The 23,762-nt window shown below is 37.3% G+C and overlaps 2 protein-coding genes across 2 annotated transcripts in view; one reads left to right on the forward strand and one right to left on the reverse strand.

Moving 5' to 3' along the window:
* LOC111874650 (dual specificity protein kinase CLK2) overlaps positions 1-12,943 on the reverse strand; it is a 127,391-nt gene extending 114,448 nt beyond the window's left edge. The window contains exon 1 of the mRNA XM_023870331.2: positions 12,895-12,943. The gene's annotated coding sequence lies outside the window, so the exon portion shown is untranslated. The remainder of the gene's footprint in view (positions 1-12,894) is intronic.
* Positions 1-20,801, forward strand: part of LOC111874683 (progestin and adipoQ receptor family member 4) — a 44,492-nt gene extending 23,691 nt beyond the window's left edge. The window contains exons 2-5 of the mRNA XM_023870386.2: positions 5,487-5,705; positions 12,925-13,028; positions 15,257-15,394; positions 19,317-20,801. Coding sequence (XP_023726154.1) covers positions 5,487-5,705; positions 12,925-13,028; positions 15,257-15,394; positions 19,317-19,559 — 704 coding nt within the window. The 3' untranslated portion in view covers positions 19,560-20,801. The remainder of the gene's footprint in view (positions 1-5,486; positions 5,706-12,924; positions 13,029-15,256; positions 15,395-19,316) is intronic.
* The last annotated feature ends 2,961 nt before the right edge of the window (positions 20,802-23,762 follow it).

Consider the following 23,762-nt stretch of genomic DNA (forward strand, 5'->3'; position numbering starts at 1 on the left):
TTAGCCGGGTCTGTTAATTGAGTGTTCGTTTACGACTCGTAAATTAAACTTTGGGAAATAGCTTGTACCATATAGGAGGAAAGGAGAATGTAATTGATCTAAAAATAATCAGTCGTTAGTACGTTTTACTGCAGGTTTCATACCGTTGTCTGCACATTGCAGCTGGCAAAACAATACTAAATGACGACGTTACAAAGACATACAGGGATATATTCTGTGGTAATTTGCAGCGAAATCAATACAGACTCGTCCGTTTTATACCGCGCTTATGCAAAAATAGAAATAACTTGGTCTTTCTCCAAAAATATATTGCGTGTGTCAGTTTGACGATAAAATAAAGAATTAAACAGGCTCTTCTGGAAACTAATTTTGACGCCTACTTTCCTTAAAGTATCTCAAAAGTCTATATATCTTGAGTACAGCTCAGCCTTTAAATTGAGAATTGTACAATCTTTTATCCTCAGCGTTTCTCATTGTCGCTATGCTTACAACTGCCAGCATATATGAATATACCACGCAGAATTTATATGCTTTTACATTACATACATCCATACAAAATTTATAATTTTTGTTCGGGTTATATCAAATGGAGACCTAAACAGAGATTGAGGCGGTCTTCATGTTATTATTTTACAACCTCTAAAAAAAGAATTTGACAGAAGTTGCATAATTTCCGAAGATCTATTACTAGACAACGTTTTAGGACCCTAAATACGTGACGCTAATGTCGCTCCCATCTCTGAAGTTCACACGATCACAAAAATTGGGTGGCGTCTAACAGCAATTATATCCATAAAAAATGAAGGCATCTTTTCATGCGAAATATAGAAATGAGGCTGAAAGTTCAGCTGGATGGCTGCTATTTCATGCCGTACATCTGAACAAATTACGTAATCATAATTTGATTTGAGAAACTCAATGTTGCCATTTCAATTTTATTAGTAGATAAAAGATATTAAAAAAGGCAAAGGAGAAGTATATTAGGATATTATGTACTATTTGCAGCAAGAGTAATGGGGAATTGAAGATGGAGTAAATCAATTGCACTTACACAACAAAGAAATTCTGAGTTTAATCCAAGGAGTCGATGATGATAATGATGACAATGAAGATGAGTAAGTAGGTAAGCATGTAAAATCTCTCTGCTAAAGTGCTTCCAATTTCTGACTTCGTAATCTTTCAAGTAAGTGAGTGCATCTTACGTTATTCAATGGCGCAGTCTTTCAATTTCAGAGGTTATATATGATCGAATAAAATAAGAAATTTGTCATGAACGGTGGGTAGGTAAGGATTTATAAATAGGCAGTCGTGACCTCATTCAAGGTATGTTTGCAGCATTCACATGAGAAGACTGACCAAAGCCATGAGAAATTCAATCATGATAGACATTAACTATTTGAGATTCGAACCAGACACCTCCCAAATACTTGTACAAGTCTGATATTTGCATCTCATACTCTGTGAAACTAACAAAGAATGTTAATTTATTCCGCTGTCAGATTCAGACAGTAAGAATTTTTTAAGTTTTTGAAGCAAATACCAAACTCCTGCTTTCCTGTGACACATCCAGAAAACTCTTTTCACCATTGTTCATGTGTCTTTTCCCCCCCCTTTTTTTTCCACCGTGTTCATTGATCTTCAAAAGAAGACTTTTTTTGTCCTTGGCGCTACAGTCCTCATTTGGGCCTAGGCCTACCTCCATGAACTTCTCCGTTCACTTCGGTTTTTCTAGATCTTACACATTCGGTAGGACTCCTTGGGCGAGTGATCAGCTCATCGCAAGGCCTCTACCTGTAGACAAACACAGAAAAACGCACACAAACATCCATGCCCTGAGTGGGATTCGAACCAACGATCTCGGCTTCCGAGCGAGCGAAGACAGTGCATGCCTTAGACCGCTCGGCTAGCGTGACCGGCTTCAAAAGAAGACATACTTCTCAGCAAATAATTACAGATGCAATGGACTTCTAAACATTTACATTTTGATTATTACTAATTAACATTTTCTTGTTCAACGTCATTCATTAATTGTATGACACAGGGGGAAGACACAAGCATACTAAAAAGTAGCAAAAACCTCTACACAAACATTGTGTACCTGCTCCATAAATTCTCTTCATAATATCGATAAATAAAAGGAACACCAATTTTTCATTAGGCTAGCCAAAAATGAAAAGTCATTATTCCTTTCCTTTATTGGTATTGGGCCTTACATAGCTATCACTGTTAAAGTTACATATTATAAGGTAAGACTCAGGCCATATCTCAGGCATTTAGGTGTTGATTTCTCAACGCGGTGCCTGAAGTTCAGTATTGGGTTACTTCGTGACAGAAGTTGCATTGGAGCAGGAGGCTTTTCCCAAGTTTCCTTGGTTTTCTCCTGCTATCCTCACTCTACCATTGTTCCACACTCATTTACCACTACCTTCTAAGGCGCGCAATAGCCTAGACCAGGCAACACACTGTCACATCCTCGATCTAAGTTTGGGGGCTTTACTTCTATTGCAGCATCTCGCTGGGTACAGAATAATTTAGCTTTCTTTTAATTCACTTGTTTGGTTAATCTGTGACACAAGGTTCCTGCATTAAGTATCCCATCATGCAGGGTAAAATTGGCTATTTCCGTGATGCCCATAATTCGGTGATACAGCTTTCAGAGTGTTGTAGCTCAGTTATGAATCACGTAAGAAAGTTGACTCAACATTCAGAAGATGGTTCAAAATGTACTGTTTGAACATGATCCCTCATAATACGTTCTTATTGGACAAAACTCAGATGCAGAAGAGTTTATGAGGAAGTGTGTGAATTCATCATGCTCATTTGTGTTGTTCCTGTAGTGCAGAATACCGAAATTAAGAGGGGAAAGATATTCAAATTTACTTCAAAACTTTGCCAAGATTTTTTAATGAGTAGGGATCTTGACTCAAAGCTTTTTTTTTTTTATTTCGATTAGTGGGGGGTGAAATCCAGTTGGGTCCACTTGGCATGGCAGCCACTGATTGGCCTATTGTACCTGCCCCAGGTGATTATGATGACGGAGAATTTGGTGGAATGAAAATTGGCAGGGGAAACGAAAGTACTCGGAGAAAACCTACCCCAGTGCCACTTTGTCCACCACAAATCCCACTTGATCAGACCTGGGCTGCCGCGGTGGGAAGCCAGCAACTAACCGCTTTAGCTATGGCACGGCCCAATTGACTCAAAGCTTACTCTTCAGAGATGTAGTGCCTTTCAAGTTTCACTGATTATTTTCATTCCTTCCATGTTATGTTTTCTGGCGTCAGGGTTATACAGTGTTGCTGGCCTCTGTACGACTATTTTCAGCCAAATATTCGATTTGAATATTTTCTTGTAAGTAAGTTTTCTTCAACTTTTCCAAAAATGTTGGCACCAAATCAACTAAAATGACACTACTTTAACCAAAAAAATCATTTTAAATTATTTGAATTATTTTAAACTGCTGTGAAATAGGAAAGCAAAACAAGAAATCTGGTAAAGATGCAGCATCTAAGCATGCCTCCTCTATGGCACATGACAGTAGAACACTGGAAGTAGCTGCTAGAAAAGTTCTACATGAGGACTAGAATTTCTACAGAGCTACCAAATTGTACTCGTATAAAGCACATGGTTGACACTCAAAGAAACCTTTGCTAAGGCAAGTCAATATTTTGATGCTCAGTACACTTCTGAAGAAACTGGAGATATTGACAGACCACTTGCCTTTTCTTCTGACTTACAACGAAGACTTGAAAAATAGGTGATATGCATGCAGGACTGAGGTTTCGGATTAATGAATGGTCTTTCAGGTTTGGTGCATAGATTAGTATACAAACCTAGGGCAACTGACATGTTTAATCCTGAGAAAGAGGCCATAGAAGCTGGTTACAGGAAATCAGGCATCAGTCTGTACAAAAGAATGATATTATGCATTAGAGAGTAGCTCTCTATTGCTTCTGATAGAGATCGGAGTGAAATAATTAAGAAGACAAACTCATTCTACATAACCCTGTCTGTGACCCATCCAAATCTAGAAATATCTGAATGGAAATATTACAAGACAATTGAGAATAATGATGACATTTCTATCTGTTCTGTATGCAAATGGGATTATGCACACAACTTGAATGGGAGCTTGGGGGCAAAATGTATGCAGATTTCCATCTGCCTTCAATGTATCATAACAAGTGTGAAGACCTTTATGGTGATATTGAAGTGGACATTTATACTCGTGTGTGTTCAAAATATCAAGATTCGTAAATCACCATATTGTAATCCTAGGTTTATGCTGATATTTAATATAACCATCCTACATTACATGTTTCCTATCTTTTATCAAATATCGCAATCTCAATGATACATTACTTACACATCATAAAATTAAACATATTTAAGATATTTCATGCTACTTACTAAAGGTGGGGGCATGCGGTAGTGTAGTTGGTTGAGGGGCTATGCTACAAGCCGGAAGGTCACAGGTTCAAGTCCCGATGAGGTCACTGGATTTTTTCAATTGACCTAATCCTTCCAGCTGCACTGTGGCCGTGGAGTTGAAACAGCCTCTAACAGAAATGAGTACCACTAATTAATTAAATAATCTTCCTGGGGAATAGAGTTCGGCTGGTGCATAAGGCTGACAACCTTATCGCCATCTATGAGCCAATTGTCTATAAAATGTGGGACCCTCAACGTCTCACAACCCTATGGTCCTTCAAGGCCTGTTACAGGGATTGCTTTTTACTTTTACTCACTAAAGGCATCACAGAATTAGGTCACTCACTAGGGTACCTCTATTACGGAATTAGGAAACTCACCACGGAGATGACAATCCTTCGCGTAGAAAAGTATTGAGGAATCATTTATTAAATTAAGTAGTTGATTATCTTGGAAACTGCATAGATAGGCCGTTCAGAGTTCAGACTTTATGAGTGAAGCCTTATTTTTAGTTTCATTCTGAAATATATTACATAAAACACACAAAAAATCATAGAACCAGGCAACTTTACCCCATATTCCATTTACCAATCTCCCCCTTCTTGGTTAGCGATCATATATTTTTCTTTGTTATTTTAATAGCTGGTGTTTGTAATGTTATTAATTCTCATCCATTTTCTTTTCACATTGTGTGTCTGGTTCATTGTGGTCCTTTTCTTGAAACAAAATACCCACCAAGCAAGCATCAAATAAATTATTCAGACTTAAATAAAGTATAAAGGTATACACAACAACTAATTATAAACTAATATTAAAATACTTAGTATTCTGGTTATAATTAATTTTCATGTTGACAGCCCCTAAGTATACTTCTGATATATGATACACATCTGGATGCAGAAAATAATGACAGTTCAATCAAATAACAGATGCTTGTCTCGCTTTCCTGAATGGAGAGTGCATATGTGGCATGTTATAACATATATGTGTTGCGAGATTCAAAGCAGACAGTAATAATAAATCTGAAATACTGACATTTAACCTTTCTTTTATAGGCATTCCAATCGTGTACATCCTGGTAACTGTACCAGGTTTGATGCCATGGGAACATATTGAATCACGCTTCCTCCCATGGTGCCATATTATTGGTGCTGTTAGTCCATGGATTGGCAGCTTTGTTTATCACTTGTTCATGAATTTGGAGCGTGGAGAGGTTGTCTACTATAAACTACTGCAACTTGACATGCTCGGAATATGGATCAGCCAGAGCTTTGGTAAGGTTTTACATTATTCATAAGTCGCATGCTTCAAATTTACTGTAAAGCCATAAGTGTCCTAATAAAGAACCATTATTTCCCATCTTCTCTGCTTTATTCTGTCATGTCAAAGTATAAAGGATCATTAATAATTATAAACCACGCAATAATTTACTGATAAAAACGATACTTGGCAATATTACATACTTTGCATCATTGAACTGCTGCCTCACGACGCGGTTCGTGCCATTTCTGCATTTGCTGCAGTCCTCCCTGTCACAATGGCTGGAACATTCGTGAAAATGGAGCATCGTGCCAGTTTCTCCAGGACGAGGAAAATTAATTTCAGCATCTTCTTCAGCCCATTTATCTTCACATCTACCGAGGTAAGTATTTGCCACGTTTCGTTTTTGTTGGTAACTATTGTGTGAGCTGTAATTAATAATCTGGGGCCTCCTTTGAGTAAAACGGCCCTATGTAGTCTGAAGTAATAAAATACTTGTATGTACATCATTGAAATGTCTTCAGTTTTTTATTTGCACAGGTATCCATGTGGAACTGACACAGATCTCCTACTTTTGTGCTTCTTGGTCTCAAATTATTCTCTGTCCTTTCATAGTTTGTATGATGCCATGGAGAATCAAAGAACTAGCAACTAGTAATAACAGCTGTGCTATTTTGAAACATTAGAATTCCAGCCCATTTTCTTACAGGCTTATGGAATAGCCACGTCTGCATATATGTCCTCATCTAATACCTTTCAACACAAGTGACAAATTTTCAAGAACATAATGCCATTAGAGACCATCTCAATTTTCTACTCTCTATGAACACCAGAATTTATTACTCAAGCACAGATTTTTCCATGTTAAATTTTGTTTTGCACCATTGCCATGTGTAACCATTACCCATATTAAATATGTGGTATCATACTTTAATGTGACAGGTTTCCCTTGGAAAGTTCTGTCTATGTTGTATGTCCTTCATTTTGCTCTTCAGAACAGTGCGAATAAGAACTGTGATTGTATAGAGCTTGAATTCCACTAGTTCTTTTCATGTATTAAGATAGAGGCAATTAATTTTATGATGTTACCTTCAGCTTATTAACTTGATTGTGCTTGTTAATTTATATTCAGCCCCTCACCATGTATGTGGCATGATCTGTACAGTGTACCAAGGGCCATTCAGAGGTGGATGCAAAGTCCTTATCATTTTACATAGATGGAAAGGAAATAAATTTCAGTGGTAGCTACTTTCATGTTTAATTGCCATGAAGTCTATTTGAATATTTATGAGTTCATTCTAATGTACAATGTCACAGTAAAAATCTGAAGATTTCATTAATCCACAAAGCACAGCAACATAAGGAACTGCATGCAACTGGTGTACAATTGGCACACTACCTTACATCAGACTTACTGATATTTCATTGTCAAGATTTCTTCAAATACAATTATTATATTTGTGGACATTATCCATTGTCCTGTTTTTATTTAAAACATACAGCATTTTGGAGGCTGGATTCTGTGTCTGTCTTCAGGTGGAACCTACTCAGTTGGCCCCAATCGATAAACTAGTCTCTATCTCCAGACACCAGCACCAACACAAGATAGCACATATAAAATCAAGCACAGCACGAACCATCTGCGAGATTTAAGGAAAGTATAAAAAACATTAAAAAACTCCACATACAGGAGGCCTAGCGCCTATGTCCATACACTGTTTCATGAATATTGTTGTTAAACTCAAAGCAATATCAGAATGGAACCCATCACTAAAGAGACAAATTCTCTGTATGGCACCAATATAAAAACACAATTTTCACACTTAATCTACACTGGACGGAATTGTAGTTACTGACTTCTGTTGTGATAATGGCACTCCAGATTGGAGAGATGTCCAAGCTGGGTTGACTAATCGATGATCTAGTGGAGACATATGGGCGGATTCCTTGTATTTCTTGTATGTGGTGTTCAGTTCAATCTGCAAGTCCTTCGCTTCTTTCCAAAATATTTTGTGGCCTTCTTCATACAAATGTTGGGAAAATTTTGATTTTTCAAGCAGGCCTTGGGTCAAGTTATATTTGTGTTCCTCGATGCGTACTTCCAAAGGTTGGATTGTTTCGCTGATATAACATCTGGCACAGTCACATGGAATATTGTACACACACTGCTTCGTCTGCTGGGCATCTCTGTCTGGTCCACTTCTCATCAATGTCCCATGGAGTGTATGTTTGGGTCTGAAAACTGTCTTGCCATTTCAAACAGTTTACACTGCATCTGGATTTTTAGGAGCGCAGTAGTGCCACTACTTCTCAGAAAATCTGGTAGCGCCGGGAATCGAATCTAAGAACTCTGGCTCTGTAGCCAGAAACTCTGACCACTAGACCAGAGAGGCGGCCTTGGTCGGACGAACAACAAGACAAAATTTAAAGATGCTGCTTTCTGCACATCTGATTGCGAGCGGGGCTACAAAATGTGACAAATTTTATTTTATGTAATCACTGTTATGTCCCCAAAACGTGAGGTCATTTAACAGTTCAAACAAAAATTCACGATCAACTTTCACCGATAAAGAGATCGTCCAGCTGGCAATAAAAAATTAGATATATTTAAAGTTAACGCTAACTACTAATACTATGAAACCGTGAAATGAAATCTGTAATAACACACAGTCTCGTGACTCGAGCGTGGGGAGGGAGTGTATGCGCGCGGTTCTCTTTCGGGATACTTTTCGACTTCATCCTCGCTCCCCCCAACGGCCAGTTTCTAGATTTTTTCGCGAGCCACCCAGCTCGCGCTGCAAGCCGAAGACGACCGAAATCCCGCGAGATGCTTCCAGACTGACTTCGACGATATAAAAGCCAAGAATGACTGTGCTGGCGAGGATCATCAGCCATCTAACCGACCGACGACCGACCGACCGACCGAGCGTCCAGCTGAGTCTCGTTGTGGGGCAGAAGCGATCACGTGCGATAGTGCTTTCGGTTGTGTCGGCTTCTTTTGTAGGTCCAGTTTTATTCGTTTGCCCTATGCATAATGCCTATACGCCTAAGCTTAACACGGCCCAGCTTTTGATATATTATTAACTTTATTTGTAAATAACAAAACTTAAGATACTATCTGTCAGATCCTTAGCATATATTGCAAAGTTTATCATGTTTTGGGGCCTCACTCTTAGTTGCCACTTGAGATCTTGATGCCAGCTTGTTTCTTTTCCTTTATTTGGCAACTAGCATTTAACCGTACGCTTTTGCGCCGTCCTGTTCTTTTGTCTTGCACAGATTCAACTTACGAGTCACAGCACCCTCTGTTTCTCACTCACCAGTAGCACACGTCTCCTCAGCTCAGTTTTTAAACTAACAAACTGACTAAAACCGAATTCGAAACTATGTCTTCTTGTCTTCCTACTATGGTTTTATGCCCACAGTCATTCTAGAAGTCTCTCGTGGGTTCTGTGTTACCTCGTGGCCTTCAGCGGTCACCTGAACGATCTAGAAGGGGTCAGTCTCGGCGTTTCATAACGAGATGCGTCCACAGGTCCCCCCAATCCCCTCACTCACGCGACAATATATTATACTGTAGTTAGTTGTTTAGTTAACTAATACCTATCGTAGCTACCACGTCCTTTTCGGCACATTCTTTAAAGTTGAGGATAAATGTAAGATGTGTCCGAATTTCCACTAGACACTGAATAGACTTAAGATACTTTATAAAAGAGAAACGTTACACTTTAAGCCATGGGTCCCATGTAGTAGATTTACGGCACGTAAATGATCCTCATGTCTCTAGGAGACCTCTGAGCAAAATTAGACAAAGTTTCCCGCCCAAGTAGTTTCCAATGCCTCCGGTAGATGGGGAAGCATCGGGTACCAGTGCCAGAAGAGGGCCGGCCTCGCTGGCAGAATGGGGCTGATAGCGAGCATCAGTACTGGTAGGGTATGGCGACAGTAGAAATTAAAGGGGGACGTACAATAGACTACTAGTCGCGGTGCATGGGGAAACCCACCCCCTCCAAAAATAATAATAATAATACTCAGCCCCTCTAGGCAAATTCCAGAATAGTACCTAAACTGAGCCACAACTACTTCCTCCCAAATCCTTTCTAATCCATCATACAGCAGTTTGATGCTATATCGTCTAGATACTGCATGCTCTGTAAACCATGTCACAAAATTATATCTTTCAGTTTTGGGACATAAATATCTTGTTCTTTTGTCCATAGAGTCTTGTAATATTGTTCACATTTTCCTAATGTTGTTCATCCCCATTAAGAGACTAAATAGTCATGCAATTGACTTATTGAATAACCAGGAGTGTAACTGAATGCTAACTACTGTCTTGCCTCAGAACATAGTATCATATTTTAGATAGATGCATTTTTTCATAGATTATATCTTTGGAAGTATGATAGTAACGAAGATTCTCAAATCTCACATATTTCATTATAAATGAATATATTTAATTGCATAAAGGATGTGAGTTACCATAATGAGCAAAGAAAGCAGCACAGTTGACTAGCAACACTAAACAAAAAGGTAAAAGGTAAAATGCTGATCACAGTGGCTGTGTGGTCTAAGGCATGAACTGTCTTTGCTTGCTCGAACACAGAGGGCCTTGGGTTTGAATACCATTTGAAGCATGGATGTCTGTGTGCGTTTATTCTGTGTTTGTGTTGTTCTGTGTGTAGGTAGTGGCCTTGTGATGGGCTGATCCCCCATCCAAGGAATCATTTGACTGTACATAGGATTAAGAAACTGTAAAAGTAGCCAAGTTCCAGAAGGCTGTAGAGCCATAGAGAGAAAAATGGTAGAGTTGTCCCTGTGCTTAATTAATTAAGCACTATGCCATGAAGTCAGGGCTGGAGTGAAGGTATAACTCCACCATTTTTGAAATTAATTACTCACAAGTAAAGAAATGGGTATTTTCGGTATGTGCCCATTATTCATGACTGATAAGTAATATCTGTTATGGCAATTAAGACATTAATAATTAACAATGAAAACAGGCAGTTGGGCTTTGGAATGGGCAATACAGTTCATTATGAAGTTCTGATTAACTCATCATGGATCACCTTAGTGATCCATTTATTTTTAAGCTCTTCATTTCATTCATGAATAAAAGGTTAAAAAGGTAAAGCTATCCCTGTAACAGGCCCAAAGCGATGTGAGATGTCAAAGATCTCACATTTTCTAGACGATAGGCTCACAGATGGTGGTGAGGTTATCAGCCTTATGCACCAGCCGCACTTTACCTCCTTAGGAAGATTCCTGGTACTCACTTCTGTTAGAGGCTGAGTTGGCCACAGAGCCATAGTGTGGCTGGAAGGATTAGGTAAATTGAAAAATCCAATGACCTCATCAGTATTTGAATCCACTACCTTCCACTACAACTAACTATGCTACTGCAAGCCCCTTCATTCATTGAATACAGTATGTTATATTGGGCAATATAATATGGAAGGTACCTTCTGTGTAACTGACTGGGTATACTAATAAGAATGCTGGTTAAAGAACCTGAAGATCTTGTTCCAAGGGAATTCATCAGAGGTAAAAGCTGGATGTTTTTTGCAAGCTTAGAAATGTACATGAAGGTGTTTCGAATATAATGTTCTACAGAGGGCTACAGTAACTACGTTATGAGTTAAATTAGTAAAATTGTTTTATGTTTCTAGTATTCTACCAGTACCTTCCTCATTTTCAATTCTTGAAAAAATACCGATACACTAGGTGTAGTCTTACAAGAAAGAAATGGACATGAATCATGATATGAGGACTATTGTTGTTATGTAATGACAGCTTCACACTTTTAAATGTAGAACTGAGAAACAAAGGATCTATGAAACATTCATTCTTAAAGAGTAGATTCTAAAGTCCAGAAACTCAGTAATTCTGAGCCCTAATGAGGCTGATGCTTCAGCTTAAAAAAGAAATGCTGGAAATTAAATGAAGTATAATTTGGATTCTAAAGGGTTCTGAGGATGGTGTATAACACTCTGAATTACTGGGGTTTGGGACTTTTTTCAAGTCCAAAAACCCAGTAATTCCGAAGTACAATTTAGTTGTATTTGATGTCAGTGTGTAAAATAATGCCAGGTGATGACCTGGCACTAAAAAAACACCGGAGCACTGCACCACCCTGGCTCAACTGCATCCCTACTGATATAAGTATATAAAGTCATCAAAATACAGAAAAAAAAAATATATATATAAAGATGAAAAGATATTTACTATAGGAATTATCCTAAATATCTTTATGAGTTCATAAAATTATTAGATACTTGATATATTTAAATAAGTGCATCAGTATTATTCACAATAAACAGAGATTGAAGAGTTAGGATACAAAAATCTGTATAGAGAACTTAATAAATACTTTTAACAATTTCACACCCACAAATACTAAATTTACGTGTATTATCGTTTCAAAGTCATATAAGCATATCAACCTTAGTGCATCACAGTGCTAAAGACTGATAGAACACATCTAGCAAAATGTGTTTACATTTAACATGACAGTAATAATTCTGGACAAGAGTAACATAAAAAGTAAAAGTTTTCTCTGTGCTTAACTAATTAAGCACAATGCCATGAAGGCATATGTGGGAGTGGATGTATAGATCCACATAAAGAGTAACATAACCCAAAAGAAAATTAATAACTAGAGGTGGAACTTATTTGTTAATTTTTTTATAAATTTATAATTTAAGATTTGATGACACCCAGTTTGTGTCCCATATTTTCTAGGACTTTTAGGAGAAATATAATGTTGCTTATCAGATGTATCTCACTGTTTTATTTTATGTGTTATTAGGTCAATGCTGTTGTATTTATGTAAAACTATGTTAGAGTCTCAGTGACAGTTTTATGAATGGCTGGCTTATTAGCCTGAATCATTTCCCTGCTTCCCTCATTTTCAAGCGCACACTTGTACACACTGTTACACTTATCCCAGTCAAAATGTAGTCCTACTCGCACTCTTCAGGTTGAAACCCTGAGTTAGGATTTCTTTGATGCCTGACTTGATAATCATTCTATTCTAGAATTGTTCCAATATATAGTAACAAGAATAATTCTGCAACATGCAGAATAGTAGCAGTGTGTATACATCCTTATGCCTGGGCACCCATGAGCCATTGGAAACATATCTAGTGACAAGGGCAGTTATGCAAAGCTAATGAATGTTCTGTGTGAAGGCTGCTTGCTTACTGTGCGTGTTGCTTGTTCTGTTGTATGCAGGCGCGCTGCCCATGGTGTACGCCTCTGTGTTCTGCCTGTCCTGGGTATGCCGATGGCTCATCCTCTCTTCCTATTGTCTGCTCTCCATGTGGGGTCTCTACAAGGTAATAAGGAACCAACTAAAATTATTTCAGGCAGGCACCTTAGACAAAGAAAGCTTTGGTTGCAATTAAATGGTTGCACGGAAATATTCTTTTCTTCCAGCTACTGTTATAGCTAACACAATATAGATTTAGAAGAACTGACTGAGTTGGCACAGGATCTTGCATAACTACCTTGTTTTCTGTGCGACATTTGCATGATGTGTGTGAAATGACTGCATAGAGAGGAAATCATATATGTCTGTCTGTGTGTTTCAACTTAAGGTCTGCTGGAATGATTTTGGTGAAATCTGATGAGAGAATGTTATACTTTGGAGGCCACCACAGTTTCATAATTCTCAGTTCTGCAACTGGTAATATCAATATAGCGGACACAAGAACACGTAGGGTTAATGTGACACTAGCATCACTTCAAGAGTCTAGTAATCATAGTGACCATAAGAACCACAATAACCAACAGTAGTCATACAATCACGACAACCAAAATAGCTATGCTAACCAAAATGATACTTCTTCACCAACGTTGCTCAAAACGGCTGGAAGAATTTGGAATGCGAGTATGAAAAGAATGCATGTGGAAACTGTTTTTACTATGGTATGATTTGCATGTTTCTGACCTTGTTCAAGTTTTGAATGATGATTGAAGTCGTTTTGAACAAAAAATTAAAATTCTTTTTATAAAGAAATATTTTGCTAATAAGAAAATGTTAATTATTTCACATTTAGTGTCCTATTTTTGTTATAATAGCTTTGATTCTAATACAGACAATAAACTTCCCAAAGCAAAAGAAGACATGTGAAATTTCAAGTGTTCCTTCTAATGATTTTCTCCATTTGGTTGGACATCAAGTATGTGTATATTTATTGACATTCATGAGGGGATTCATCTCATTTTTAGGTCTACCAGTCTCTCAAATATAATGATGTTCTTAATAAACAAGTGTTAATGAAGTTTAACATTTAAACACAATTTACTATAAAGAAAACATTTCTTTACAGTAACAAATTTGGAAAGTATGACAAACTTTTAACAACACATAAAAAACAATTTTATTGTAGTTAATGACTTTAACTTATTTTGCCTGAAAGATGGTCTATTCTTTTAGTTTTGTTCCTGCACAGGTGAATAGTTAGACTGTGTACATCTCTCCTCCCTTCAAAAAGCTTTTCATCAAGGTCAAATTAAACTTCTTATATATGTACCAACAGCCAGCTATCTTTGTAACAGGCCATGGATGCCCATAGGGTTGCGAGACATTGAGGGTCCCACATTATCTAGACAATCAGCTCACAGATGGCGGTAAAGTTGCCAGCCTTATGTGCTGGCTGCCCTTTACCCCGCAGGAAGATTCTTGGCTGTTAGAGGCTGAGTCGAACCCAGGGCCATAGTGCAGCTGGAAGGATTAGGTAAATTGAAAAAATCTCCCCATCGGGATTCAAACCCGTGACCTTCCAGCTTGTAGCATAGACCTCAACCAACTATGCTACTGTGTGCCCCCATCAACAGCCAACGGATAATTGTATATTACTGGAAGAATCAACTTGGTGAAATTGTGCAACTAATTTATTTTCAATACACAAATTGTTCTGTTAACAGCATGATTTTAAACTCTTCTAGAAAAGATCTAAAAGTCCAACAGTTTTATTCATATGAAGTTACTTGATCTTAACTGTCTTTATCTCAACAACTGCAGGACCACCAGTGTGGGAAAGCAAAGATAATGAGTAGGATGACTACTGAAATGAAAACAACACCAGCACTCATGCCTTACATAACATTCATTTATGACATTTTGTCCATGGCATATAGAATGGTGTCCATTCCAGTTGGGTAGTGTATTTCCTCCACAACATATCTAAAGGTTGTACTGCCATGAAGTGAGCTGATCCGTAGAAAGAGTACAAAGTATAGAAAAGTGAGAAGGACACTGTGGTTGTGATTTTTGTTGTTGTTGTTGTTACTGCTGCTGCTGCTGCTAGTGGTGTCACTTTGGTGGAGAAGTGATTAGCTGTCTTGCATTTCAACTTTAGCGATAATAGCTTTTCAGTTTTTTCTTTCAAATATGTAATGGTATTTTTCTATTACAGTTTTCTGAAGAGTGTTTGAACATATAAATTTGAATTTAACATTTTTATGCTTGTAAATTGTTTACGAAGTGCATTTTGACCTACGCATAACGTAGGTTTCATTCTTGCAGCTTTCATAGTAACATTAATATTTATTGTCACAGGCTCTCACAGCATGGTCACCATGGGAACGTAGGCTGTGTTTCCTTTTGCCTTTTGTGATGCGTGTCCTGCTGTGTGGTTTACGTTATTCTCCTTTAGGGGGTGGTGACCCTGCCTCATTGGTTCATGTTATACTGCAGGTAAGATCTGTTTCAGATATATGTTTCCGGGTTTGAAACAAATTGCAGTTAAATACCACTATTTGTTTCCAGTCAAGTATATATCATATCATACCACTATGCTTTTAATATTATACTTAATTAGCATGGGATTTTATTCTGTTGCACTATGAGTAAAGTGTTTTTCGTAACTAAGAGTGGCAGTTCTATGTGAACAGATATATAAAAACACTACATTAGTCACATGCCAATGGTAAGTGATACATGAAATTTGGTCACAAATCTAAAATGTCTTAAATACTTATTTGTTAAAGAGAGCTTTCCTATGATATAGCTCTTTTTTTAATTAATATGAAATTATTCCTGCTTCACATCTTCATTTAACTTTGAATAGACGTCTTTCAGTATTTGGATCACATCTGTCTTCTGCAGAGCATCTAATTAACATGGTGCAAAAGGAAGTACCTCAAGTTTCAAAATATGTGGGGAGTATGGTGGATGGTAAAGCACTTCCCAGCCCCATCGATTGAACAAATCAGCCACAGCTTGCCATTTCTGCATTTCCGTCAAATCATGCGGAACCCATCGTGATGCAATTTTTCTCATGCCCAGGCGTTCCTTCAGAATGTGAAGCACAGTCGTATGCACTAATCCTGCCTCTTGGGCCAGCTCACGAATCGTATGGCGTCGATCACTCTCCAGTAACGCGGAAAGAGCATACACTTCTTCACTGACAGTAGGACAACCTGGCCGACGCATGTCTGCCACATTTTGGCGTCCCTCGTTTAAGGCTTTTACCCACTTTGCCACTGTTCTGTAAGGCAATGCAGATTCCCCACAAGCCTCTTGAAGACCTTGATGACACTGTCGTGCTCTACAGCCTCTGGCACATTCAATATTTATCCAACTCCGTTGTTCCTGTTTCAAAAACATCGTGACAACACTACATTAGACCGCCAGCTAACCGAGGCTCTGTTCTTCTCGTCACTACACATGCGCGTGATGTGGGAAGGGAGAGTCTATTTGCTCTGAGGAAAGGTAGGTATGTAACTAACGTGTGGTATAAGCAACATTATTCTGTTCTGTTACATGGCGTCTCTACAGCAGTGTTGCCACTATTAAAGTTCCAACCCTTGTACATAGAGTATGTATGAAATACAGAATAGTTCATGTATGATTATCTATGTATATTCCTGTAATTGTTCGATGTATTCATGTCACTTAATTTCCTATTTCCTCCTCTATTTCATGTAAATACCTAGAATTTCCACAGTTAGTATTTGTGTGCCAAATATATTTGTGAAATGCACAGTAGAATTCACAATACTGTATCTGTGTGTCAGAGTATAAAATACTGTACTACCATACAACATGCTAACACATGCAAGGGTAAAGGTAACTTGGATTTAGTCAGTTTATATGCTCACATTTTAATTATGTAAAGATAATTAAGTCAATTAATGTTGCTGAATTGAGCTTCATGAAGTGGAATAGTATAACTTGTCTCATTTTGGTCCGTCACACTATTAATTACAGAGTAGATAATGAAACGTTCAGTCCAGTGTGACATACAAGTTTACAACACTTCAGTCCTCATTCGCCTTACATGTTTCGATCCAAAAGAATCATCCTCAGAGGCGCACCACTATGATAAGGAAACACTGTCACATAAGATATTTTAATAATATGCACTTTAGTTATGACTAATGCTCTCTATATAAATTTTGTTATCACGGTTGGTTTTGATGTTTATCTTAGGCACTCACAATGGCGCTTCTTGAAGTGTAGATTTACTTATGATGAGTTTCTTTTAGTGTATTTCCTGGTTATTCTGACTGGGGTTTTTCACTGCATGCAATATGGTGTTCACTTTTCCATACAGTAGCCTCCCAATGTATTTAAAATTGTATTAAAATGTCCATGTAAACAATTAGTTATTATATTAAAATATCTTGAGCCGACATTGGGTCATGTTGTTTTCCTCCTGATGGTGGGACACAGCACGCACGTGAACTACACTACTAATAATAAGAACCTAAAATCAAGAGAAATAAACGACATCTCCCACCATCAGGAGGAAAACAACATGACCCAATGTCGGCTCAAGATATTTTAATATAATAACTAATTGTTTACATGGACATTTTAATACAATTTTAAATACATTGGGAGGCTACTGTATGGAAAAGTGAACACCATATTGCGTGCAGTGAAAAACCCCAGTCAGAATAACCAGGAAATACACTAAAAGAAACTCATCATAAGAAAATTTACACTTCAAGAAACGCCATTGTGAGTGCCTAAGATAAACATCAAAACCAACTGTGATAAAAAATTTATATAGAGAGCATCAGTCATATCTAAAGTGCATATTGATAAAATATCTTATGTGACAGTGTTTTCTTATCATAGTGGTGCGCCTCTGAGGATGATTCTTTTGAATTGAAACATGTAAGGCGAATGAGGACTGAAGTGTTGTAAACTCGTATGTCACACTGGACTGAACTTTTCATTATCTACTCTGGAATAGTATGTTACACCCCATTTTACCGTAAAAGAAATAACAGAATTTTGAAAGAATTCGAGATTGTAGCAATAACTCTTTTTGTACTACACTATAAAAGGAACTGGCTAGAACACGTTGAAAGAATGAGATCTAATATGATTCCAAAATATTATGCAATATAATAAAACAAATGAACACATTTAAGAATATGAGAAGCTTCTGTTTTGTAATACTAATGTTTGTAAGGTGCGCATAGTAACTGTATTGGATATATGTTAAGCGTGAGCCATGTTAAGGTCTGTGGATAGCAACTAATTTATTTCCAACATTTCTTAACGTGTCCTGGTACTGTTGCCAAGCTTTAGAACTAATTCTCGGCAATTTCCATTAAATGAAAGAGGACCTGAAGCTCATACGATTTCAAAGTTTCCACCAAGAGTGGTGAGACAGAAAGTAGTGGAGTCCAAAGTACTATGTCTCAGCCATGGACAATGTACAGTGGTACACTGTATCTGTATTTTTACCTACTAAAACTAACAGGAGGTATTTGAAAATATCCATCAGTTTGAATTGTTGCATTCAGTGATCTGAGAATTAATTTTCTGTCAACAGAAGGCACAGTCATTAATGGAACATCCCCGTTTCTTTAAGTATAAATATTCATTTCTATCATTGAGCAATGAGTTGTTTATTATAAAGTGGAATATAACTCCATCTTCAGGGTAAGAAAATACTGAACTACATGGCATCACACTCAAGAAGATCATAATTTTCACTGCTGCAAGAGCCTGAAATCTCTTAGTTTACCAGTATATTTTGTCCTCTTGTGGGATGATACCTCCACTACAAAAATAAAAAAACGAATCAGTTCTATTACATCACTCTATTCTGTTTCAAATCTATCATTGTAAATTTTATACTAGCCATGCAAAATTATGATAATGTTTGCAGTAGAAGTTTTCCTTTCTGATAAGTGAGAATTTTATAGTTTCAAGGACAAACCAAGAATACAGCCAGTTTCTTCAATTTCAGATCTTTAAAAATGAAGATGCCTGGCAGCAGAAACACCATATATGAAAGTTACTGCCAGGCATCTTCATTTTTAAAGATCTGAAATTGAAGAAACTGGCTGTATTCTTGGTTTGTCCTTCAGACTATAAAATTCTCACTTATCAGAAAGGAAAACTTCTGCTGCAAACATTATTAATTGTATAAAATCATTTTTAAAACAAGGATAAACAATGTAATATATTTCTTACAGTCATGAAGGAAGTACCAACAATACCCAGTATTTTTCTGTGTTTTGTTCCCAATACAAGATATCTGTTGCAACTGTAGATGCAGGATGTACTTAATGCAGCTATAGAATTGCACCACAGTGAAAGTTTCACTCCAATACTAAATGTTGAATCAATATCACTGATATGTTTCATATAGGATGCAGTGTCTGCACTAGGTGGTGCCATAGGTGCCATGCACATTCCTGAGAAGTGGTTCCCAGGCACGGTGGATATGTATCTCAACTCCCATAACATCATGCATGTTCTGGTGGTGATGGCTGTGTATTCTATGCACCAGGCCACAGTCCGAGATTTGTTGTGGATGGCACATGTCGACTGCAGAACAGGGCATCAACCCACAGACACATTTGGTGGTTTGCAAGATGCAGCAGAGCTATGATTTGTGACATTTCAATTGCATGTGTGCCGGTGGACAGAGCTCACACCTAACAATCATCTTGTTCTCTATTTTCTTCATGCACTATTTTCGCTTCTATTGTTAAAGATACTGGTAGTTAAAGAAGAAGTCATCACATTTGAAGTCACCTACACACACACACACACACACATGCAAAATAAGAGTACAAGCTGTGTAGCTCTGGCCACAATTCATATTCTTCCACTTGTTTTAACATTAATACTTTATTTCATAACTTGATGCATTTGTCCATAACATCCTTGTACACACTTTGAGCACTGGGTAATGTATCAGATTTGTAGGCACTCACTATTTCAAAAGAATCAGCAGTGCAAAAGGACTGGAATGTGTTGCACATACTGACAAGGAATGTTGGATCTGGTCTCATCAAATTTCCAGTCCTCATTTCTTAAGCCTTCTGCCAGATTCATGCTGTAAGCAAGGCTCACTGTCTTCCACTATAGACAATGTCCACTGTCTTCTATATTGCTATAACTTCCTTATTCAGCACCTTCTACAAATAATTCACTATTCACAAGCTCCTTAGTCATTCCAATCTACCACACACCAACTGAACTGCTAACACACAATTAATAATAAAATACAAGATTTAGAAGGTGATAGTGTTACAGTATAAGAATAGGAATAGAATGTCATATTTCAAATACCTTAAAATAATTAATGAACTTATTTGAATTAGTGGAAACATTTTACAATTAAAATAAAATGATTACATCTCCTTTATCAGAAATTCCTAGACTGCATTGCATTATACATATATTAATAACTATTAATGGTAAAATTACATATATGATTACTCTGAATATAATAACTATGTAGTGCTAATGAGTGCTCGAAATGGAGATATTAACATGACATATACACACAAATATTCATATATTTTAAAATTTTATTCTCACTTTGTCTACTATAATTCTATCCAAATAAGAAACTGCATATTTTCAATTATATCAGGAATGATGATATGCCTTGTAGGCTGATACAAGTACACATTGCCAATTTGAGCACTGGAATTTACAGAAATTCCATTGTTTTGGCTATAATGATGATGAATATAAACAATCATCACTTAGACAACCTATTTTTTAAAGTACTTGGAGCAATATAATGAAAAGGGAACTTTGCCTGGTATCAATTGATAATAGGATTCTATTTTCTGATGCACACTGTAATAAACAGTAAAAGTAAAAAAGTAAAGCTCTTCCTGTACCAGGCCGTGAAGGCCCACAGGGTTGTGAGTCGCTGAGGGTCCCACACTATCTAGAAAATCGACTCAAAGATGGCGGTAAGGTTGTCAGCCTTATGTGCCAGCCGCGCTTTACTCCCCAGGAAAATTATTTAATTAATTCCTGGTACTCATTTCTGTTAGAGGCTGAGTAAACCCCAGGGCCTAGTGTGGCTGGAAGGATTAGGTCAACTGAAAAAACTCCAATGACCTCATCGGGACTTGAACCTGCGACCTTCCGGCTTGTAGCATAGCCGTAATAAAGTTACATCCCATAAAATTTATGGGAATTCTTGAGTAGCTGGCTGCTCAAGAAGGACTCTGTTTGATCATATTAGTTAATTAGAGTGACATACTAATCTGTTCAATTTTCTGCCATACTATTAAAATTAGCAGTATCTGAGAATCTCTGATCAGTTCATTTGACTGCATTTATACATTGGGTTTCTGTAATCAAAGGGTATTAGGAACATCTAATTTGCTATGTTCTACCATTTTAGATGCAGCAAAGTATTAAAAGCCTATGCCATAAATAGGACCTCTTAGAAGTCAACATTAATTTGTGTTAGGATAATCAGACATTGTTAAGTCATAATGAATTGAAACACTATTGGAATTGGTGATTTTTAATTTACATTGTCTCTCCTCCATAATCACTGTGAGAAATATAACAACAAAATAACTGTGAAGTATGTAGGTAAGTCAGTAAGTAAGTTACAAATGGATATAGAACTTAAACAAATAAGAGTACTGATTTGAAAAATGCTTTTATTTCTCAAGCTACTCTCCCTGTACAATGAGGCATTTGTCCCATTGTTTCACAAACCCCTGAAAAACAGCAGCATAAAATTTTTTGGGCTGCTGTCAGAACCAGGTGTGTTCACATGACAGGTTAGGTTTTCACAAAATCTGTGCACAATGGGTGCCACACATGCTGACCCCACAACACAAAATGCAAAGAATGAGTCTGGCATTACAGCATCTCAATTGCTATCACGATGAAGGACATGATATGCTAGCCCGAACTGTCACAGGTGATGAGTCTTGGATTCACCATTACCAGCCCAAGACAAAGCGTGCGTCAATGCAGTGGAAACATCCTGCATCACCTGCCAAAAAAAAAAAGTTTAAGGTGACACCGTCCTCCAGGAAAGTGATGCTCTCAGTCTTCTGGGATCATGAAGGCATACTGCTCACCACATTCCAGCCTCAAGGCGATGCAGATGTTTCCTCTGTACTGATGCACACTTTGTATCAGGCTGGTAACGGTGAACCCAAGACTCATCACCTGTGACAATTCGGGCTAGCATATCGTGTCCTTCATCTTGGTAGCAATTGAGATGCTGTAATGCCAGACCCATTCTTTGCATTTTGTGTTGTGGGGACCCATCATGCACAGATTTTGTGAAAACCTAACCTGTCATGCATTATGAGGTAGGCCATGCCGTGTAAACACACCTGGTTCCAACAGCAGCCCAAAGAATTTTATTTGAATTGAATTGAATTGAATTTATTTACATTCTATAAATCCTAAGCAGGTTAGTACCTTTGGATACAGAACAAGTCAAAAGGTTACATACATAAGTACAGGCAATTTTAGCTTAAAAATTAATATAACTTAATTTTACATCATTCTCTATTTACATTGAAGTATTCATCTAAAGAGTAGAAGGAATGAGCATGTAGATAATTCTTTAACTCTGATTTAAACTTTTTAGTATCATTGCCCAAGTCTTTAATACTTTGTGGCAGATTGTTGAACACTTTTATGCCAGTAAAGTAGACTCCTTTTTGATATACTGATAAAGTTGATGAGGGTAGGTGGAAGTTATATTTTTGTCTAGTATTCATGTTATAGACATCAGAATTTAATTTGAATTTATCTTTGTTGTAAACAACAAATAGGAGAAGCGATAATATGTATAATATATATAATATGTATGCTGCTGGTTTTCAGGGGGTTGGGAAATGATGGGACAAATGCCTCAATGTACAGGTAGAGTATGTTGAGAAATAAAAGCATTTTTCAAATCGGTACTCTTATGTGTTTAAGTTCTATATCCATTTGTAAGTTACTTATTGACTTACCCTCGTATTTTGATTGTAATGTTACAGTGTTTGGATCAGTTTCTAGAAATATGGGCCATCAACTATCATGCTGCTCCTTGTTGCTCTCTACACACTGGATAAAATTAGTGAACATTTCAACATATAAAACAGAATAGGTGGTATTTCTGCACATTCCGTCAATAAGTGAGATTCTGACCCAAGGGCAAAAGGTCAACAGGATGTTCAAAGGGACAACCTAAGCCCATAATAACAGGATTCAAGACCTAACACCTGACAGGATGAACAAGAAGTTTAGTGAACACAGCAAATATGTTTGAATGTATCTACATTATGCATTTTGGATATTCTAGATTTTGTTTTCAAATTTCATCCCTCTAGTTTGGGTACACTTGAATGTATCTACATTATGCATTTTGGATATTCTAGATTTTGTTTTCAAATTTCATCCCTCTAGTTTGGGTACACATTCTGCGAATCCTATATAGGACAGTTAAAGGTTAATGGACCAAAAAACTGACATTAATATTAAGGTTTTCAAACTAATTTTGGTGACTTGTGTTTTGATCTCTCCATCATGAAAACTTTCAGTTACCAACCTTGCATTTTTTTTGCATGTTACAAACATTTAAGTAGATGGCTGGAGAGGGACATAAATATACAATGTCTAGTTTCCCCTTTCTGTCAAAATATGGCCATGCTTTAGACATATAAATTGTGTGTCTGTATACTGTTGAATTTTGGCCTTTACATTGTATCATCTTACACAAGGCAAAGGTAGAGAAGACAGGAATATCCATTACAGGTGAGATAAAAGTTCTGATTCTGACAGTTAGGCCTTACACTTAAATCCTATACCTCTTCCTCCAAGT

The sequence above is a fragment of the Cryptotermes secundus genome, unplaced genomic scaffold, assembly GCF_002891405.2.
Source record: "Cryptotermes secundus unplaced genomic scaffold, Csec_1.0 scaffold56, whole genome shotgun sequence".
Classification (NCBI taxonomy): domain Eukaryota; kingdom Metazoa; phylum Arthropoda; class Insecta; order Blattodea; family Kalotermitidae; genus Cryptotermes; species Cryptotermes secundus.